This window comes from Cajanus cajan, chromosome 3 (assembly GCF_000230855.2).
Source record: "Cajanus cajan strain Asha chromosome 3, NIPB_CcT2T_4, whole genome shotgun sequence".
NCBI lineage: Eukaryota > Viridiplantae > Streptophyta > Magnoliopsida > Fabales > Fabaceae > Cajanus > Cajanus cajan.
In genome coordinates, this window is record NC_138519.1 from 77,406,863 (window position 1) to 77,413,555 (window position 6,693).

The 6,693-nt window shown below is 30.9% G+C and overlaps 1 protein-coding gene across 1 annotated transcript; it reads left to right on the forward strand.

Moving 5' to 3' along the window:
- Positions 1–5,120: 5,120 nt before the first annotated feature.
- LOC109790055 (uncharacterized) lies at positions 5,121–6,272 on the forward strand. Its single transcript, XM_020349151.3, has 3 exons — positions 5,121–5,571; positions 5,655–5,768; positions 5,876–6,272. The coding sequence occupies exons 1-3, from the start codon at positions 5,199–5,201 to the stop codon at positions 5,986–5,988; spliced, it is 600 nt and encodes a 199-aa protein (XP_020204740.1). The 5' UTR covers positions 5,121–5,198; the 3' UTR covers positions 5,989–6,272.
- Positions 6,273–6,693: the final 421 nt, after the last annotated feature.

Consider the following 6,693-nt stretch of genomic DNA (forward strand, 5'->3'; position numbering starts at 1 on the left):
TATATGTCACGTAAAACATGTATCCCATATGGTACATCCATGTGACATGTGTCATTCTACATATGTATCACTTGTATATCACATAATACTATTGTGTCACGTAGAAACTTTTAATTAAAAAAATTTATTTAATAGAATAATTTAAATGAGTGATGAATTACATTATTTAAAACTTTTTAAATTTTATTAGAACCAGTGATTAAATTAGAAGAGATATACAATTTTAAAAACGAATTTGATCATTTACTTTAAATAAAAATACTTATGGATATATAAAATGAAAATTGTACATTTATAAGTTGGAGTAGATATTTTTTTCTTCTTCCTTTAAATATAATGTGTTGTTTATTTATGTGATTTAAATATAACATGTTACACATTTTTAATGCTTAAAAAATTTTAAGTTAATTTTGTTATTATTATTTTAATTTCTACTAGTTAAATAAAAAATATAACCTTTTGTTAAATACACTTCTATCTATTAATAATACACTTATATTATTCTTCTTTTTAAAATACCTTCAATTTTATTTATATTGTTTAATTCTTGAACTTCACAAACCCTCCCTTATAAGAGCGAAAAATAATACTTATCGAAAATACTTTATGTAACAATAAATTTAATGTTTCAAAAAGTAATTTTTACGAGTTTTTTTTTCTTCATTTTTTTGAAAAATATTTTTTTAAATATGAAATTTAGTGTTTTAAAAAATATTTTTTGGAAGATTTTTTTTATAATTATAGAAAATATTTTTCAAAAATTTAAATTTATTATTTTGGAAAGTAATTTATAAAAGTATAAAAAAGTACTTTAAAATTTTTTTTTGTAATATTAAATTTATTATTTTGAAAAACAATTTAAAAAAAATAGTACTTTCAGAAAGTTAAGAAAAAATCTTCATTGAATCATATCTTATAAACATAAATATTCAAAATAGTTTCACGAAGTTACTTTTTTTTTTTACGCCGTTAATTAAGTGTTGTGTATAAGATGTGTCTTGTATTCAATGTAGGGAACAATAAATATGAAGTGGAAAATTAGGGGTGAACAATAATTGGAGATTGAATGTAGGCAAAATTCCAACTAATGATTGAGATGTTTAATTGCCTCCTTAACCTCAATGGGATTCAAACCCTTTTGAGAAGGAGGAAGGAAGACACCATGATGAACCATTGTAATTAATTAACAAGTGTAAGCTTTGTTGGCCAACAATATATATGGAGCGTTGACCACGTTGAGAAAATTACATGAATTTGGTTATTCTTCTTAACTTATTCATTATATTTGCGAGCTTAGTGTGTGTTTATTTCTACATTCTATCATACTAAACGTCAATCCATCCCTCTTCTTGCTTTTATGTTTCTGCCTTGGTAGTATGCACCATGATTGTGATTTGAAATGATGCGATGGGCAATTGATCACATCAACTGAAATTTGTGTCCAAGATGATTGTGGTTCGAAAATACTTACAAATAGTGTGGTTGGCCTCAAAAGAAAAACAACATAATTGATTACGATTTTCTTTTGGGTGAAGCACAACTCATCATGTTAATTAACATAATGTGATGGACAAGTATATAAACGATATGCAACTATAAAGTGTATGTAATTTCGACCAATTTCTATGTTACATAATTATATTTCTTCAATTTAAGGTTGGATAAAGTGTGACATAAGAACTAAATTAAGTATGACGTTGAAATTATAATCGATGTAAAAACATTAAATATATTTTTTTTCTCTTTTCTTTGCATACTAACATAATAAAACAAAAAAAAAAACACAATAAATGAATAATGAGGTTTTTTTTTAGTTGGAAAAAATTTGAAAAACAAGGGAATTAGAGAGAGAATGAGGAATTTACAAAGGCACTCTAGTTGATACATAGAACCTACACTTTATTAACAATGTGAACTTTGACATTAAGTATATCATAAGTGGGAATTTCACTTTCTGGCTGGATGTTTGTACCCGTTTCTCTTCTTGTGACTTTTTTTATTCTCTGTCAAACATTTATAGTATCAACTAATTCATTTAGGTGTGACATCTTATGATGTCATGACACCCCCATTCCTATGGTCACTCCTTCAATACTTATGGCTTTTTAGAGTCTCTTTCAAGATATTTGCTTAAAGTGTGACCCGTTTACCCATTAGTAAGTATTGTGATGGATCAACTATTGTTCACTTGACACAATCATACAAGGTCAAAATTCACACAACACAATCATCTAGGGTGAACAATAATTGAGGATTAGATGTGGGTGAAACTCCTGCCAATGTTTGATATGTCTAATCGACACCTTAACATTTGTGGGGATTTGGGCCCTTGTGAGAAAAAATGGAGGAGGAAATAAGCCCTAACGAACCATCGTAATTTGTTAACAAGTGTTAGCTTCATTGCTCGACATTATGGAGTACTGACCACACTAAGGAAAATTTATGAATATAGATCTTCATCTTGGATGACTCATTGTGTTTAATAGCTTGCTTGCTAGGACCAAAGTCACTCTCTCTTTTCCTTAAGATTTGGTGTCTTTATGCAACAAAAAGAAAAACTTGATACCTTCTCACTATTCAAATTAGTTGTACCTTCAACTTGATTTGAAACCAAAAAAAAAAAAAAAAACAACAAAAATATATGTGTGGTATGAAAATGTACAAGCAATTTATGTTGGTTAGTGGCTCAAGTTAGTAGGTTATAGATTGATCTAATAGTATGCATGATATTAGTGATATGAAATGACGTAATAGACAGTTAATCATGTCAACTAATATAATGTCACAAGAAACATATAATAATAATTGTGTATAATGCGAAATTAATAAGTATATATAATTTTGATCAATTTCTACCGTATATAATTAGATTTTTCTAATTTAAAATCGAGATAAGTGTAACATAAAGATTGAGATTAAGTTAAGTATGACATAGATATTGATTGAGATTATAGTTAGTATATAAGCATTAAATAGTTTTTCTCTCTTCTTAATAATATAACAAAACTAAAAATAATAACAATTAATAGGATATTTTTTTTGGAATTTTGAAAAAAATTGAAAATCAAGAGAAGGAGAGGGAAAATGGGGAATATGTGCAAAAAGATTTTTGTTGATATATGACACTTACACTTCATTAACACCATGAACTTTGGAACAACTCTATGGAAATGCCTCTTCTTCTTGTTGGCTTGCTCAATGTATTTGCTAGCTTGTTAAGATCATTGTCACTTTTTTTTTTCTACTTCAGATTTTGTATAATATATTATGCAATAAAAAGAAAATAATTTTTCAATATTTAGATCTGTTACACTCTACCTTTCAAGACTATGTTTTCAACTACATTTATAAATTCATTTTAATAAATTATTTTTAGTTTGTGCTTCTACATTTGAAGTTTCATTCTAATATTGAATTGACTAAATTTACAATTTACTTTTAGTTTAGTAATCAAATGCTTTGTATACAAGTTTAAACACTCGATAAGACCACAAAATTAAGATTATTTTTAGATTCGATTTCAACAAATTAGATACTAAATTTACTAATTAAAATCTTGAACGACGATATGGAATTGAAATTTAAACTTGATTCATACTTTCAAGTTGAAAACAAAACACTGATTTACCAAAATTAACTTTAATTAATTTTCTTATTTCAAGTGTCTCGTATATAAATATTTTTATTACTAAAATAAAATTTTAAAAAAGTTAGCTCTTCAAATTTGAACTTAAAAAAAATTAAAAACCTTAAACCGTAAACTGTAAACCTGTATAATAAAGGATGAATAGCTTCTTCTGGTTAAGACAATTTTGATAAAACAAAGTAGTATCTACATTAATGATTTCATGTCGAAATCCAAATTTAAATTCAGGTTTTTAATTTAATTACTTAAAATTAACAACTTTTATGAACTTTGAAACAAATTTTTACTGAGCACTATGCTTAAAACGAATGCTCATAAAAGTGTTTTTTTAGAGTTTAACTTTCTTTCTTTACACTTTTCTACTGTTAAAAAAAGACAAATTTTTACTATCTATAAACATGGGCTCATTTTTTGACTGAATGTGATGTTACAATGTGCTAGTATAGATGTAATTATTTGCTGAATCAAAGAAATCTTTCTGAATTATTTGGCCATAACTTTTTGGAGTAGGCAAAAGGGAAGGGTTGCTTAGAACGCAGAGTAGTGGAAAAAGAGAAACAGCGCTCACGAATCAAATCAAATGAACCACAAAGCGGATATGATTCTTTCTAATGATGCAAGATGCTCTTTCTTATCCCTTGCGCTTCAAATAATAAGCAATTTGCTAGTTTCACAAAGCACAATGTCAAACACAAGCGAGAATCATACTCATTCTATTTCATATGTATCACATAATCGTGTAGAATTTGCTATTCAAGGAGTTCCATTAAACCCTACGCGGAGAAAGCCATCCTGAAGAATCATTGCAACAATTTTTTTAAGGTCCAAATTGAATCGTATCGTATCAACGTGCATATGCATATGCGTTTGCCTATTTTCCAATTTAGGGAGCAAACAAAAAGTCAATCTTGGTTTAATTCGAATAATAATATTGTCGAAATAAGCCAAATATAGAGACCCCACCCATGTTTTGAATTTACATAAAACTTGAAATAAAAGCCAGCATCGGCGGCAGAGGTATCCCTATTCAAAAAATAAGACCAACAATTGAATCCATTCGTATATACTCAAAAAGGGAAATGGAAGAGCGGGGTTCATCCATTCATAGATTATTAAGTGAATTATAAATTTAGTGTATGGATAAAAGTAAAAAAAAAAAAAAAAAAAAAAAAAAAAAAAAAAAGTAAAAAGAGTGGTTGGAATAAATAGTTTGATATGGATGGGTGGGAGTGGGAGTAATGTGATAAAAAAGGGTAATTGATCCTAAAATAAATTGAGGAGGAGAAATAGAGGCGTGTTAAAAAAAGGAAAGAAAATAAATATGGATGGTGGTTGAATGATGTGGTATGGTAATTGGTATGCATAATGCATAATGCATAATGCATAATGCATAATGCATAATGCATAATGCATAATTATTAAAATAATAAAAAAGAAAAAAAGAAAAGGAGGGTGAAACCTTAATAAAAAGCAGATTGTGTTGAACATTGTATTCTATGGTGGAAGGGGCAGTAGTACACTTGGTCTCACACACTCACACATCCAAAGCACCATGTCCCGCGCTCCCTTCTGCTTCCCCTCCGACTTCCCTTACGACATCCAACCCTCCTGGGAGGCCGAAGAGGACTTCTTCGCCGCCCTCAGTCGCCGCCTCACCCACCACCACCTCCCTGTCAACGCCGCGCCCTTTCCTCGCACTAACCACGCTTTCAAGCAGACCCCTTTGCCCAAGCACCGTGCTTCCAACAGAGCGCCTCACTTTGCTCACCAGACTGGGAATGTCAAATGCACTCCTCCTTTGCAACACAACAATCGCCCGCACTTTTCCGGATCCGCCGGATCTTCTGTCAAAACAGGGTGTGCTGGAACTGGAGTCTTCTTGCCTCGTCATTATCAAACCCCTCCTCACTCCCGCAACAAAACTGGTATCTGCTACCTCCCAACTTTCTATCTATGTTATTTCTTTCTTTTCTGTCTTATGGTTGTTATTCGTTTTTCTTTTTCTAAGGTTCTGCGCCTGTTCTGTTACCGGCTAAGGTTGTTCACGCGCTAAACTTTAACATGCATCAGTTCAATGGGGCTCCTCACCACCGTTTCTTCAATGCTTTTGCTGCGGATTATGGTCAGTGGAGTTGGGTCATCTTTTGGGCTTAATCTTCGTGAAGCAATTCTTTTTTTTTTTTTTTTATGACTATTAGACTCACTTGCGTTGATTGGTTGCACTTGCAGAAGCGGCTTTAGCGAGGAGGAACGCGCTTCTCATGCAGCAGAGGTTAACTTTACTACGGCCAGAAGAAGCAGCTAACTACGAAACTCGCTTGCCACAAGAGTGGACTTACTAAAGACTCTGATTTCTCCAAGGAAGATTTCTATTAGCAAAGTTTGTGCTAGTTTAGGACATGTGTTTGGGGCTAGTTTAGTTGAAATAAAACATCAACTATAGGGACTACTAAAGATTGCAGCTTTTGGGGCCAGGTTTTACCGTTTTAGGAATAGTGAAAGGATAGCAGATTTAGATTAGGCAGGGCTTTTTCCTTTTCTCTTTTTTCTCCCTTTTAAATTAATATTAATATTATTATTATTATTAGTTGTAATAATAACATAAGCGGGTCGTTTTCTTTTGGAATGGTTATGGACTTATGGTGATGGGATACCGATGGGGCTGAACGTTGGCCAAGTTTGAAGCCACAAGTGTCAAGTGTGGGAAATGAGTCCATGACCCATCTATGCTCTTTTGCCAAAATCCCATTCCCTGCTCATGAATCATGATGATGGTATATAATATATATATATATATATATATATATATATATATATATATAGTATGTAATAAAAGTAGCTCTTCATGTCTTCCCTTAAATTTTAACCGTATTCATGGAAATATTGTATTTGGTTTTCAATTTCCTGTTATGGCCGTGAACCAAAAATGATGATCCTTGGTAGAGAATGGGCTACCAGGACCCAGTGTGGCATAATTTGAATGAAAGAGGAGGGGAATTTGGGTCAATTATCGATCTATATTTGTTTTTAATTAAAGTAATAATTTG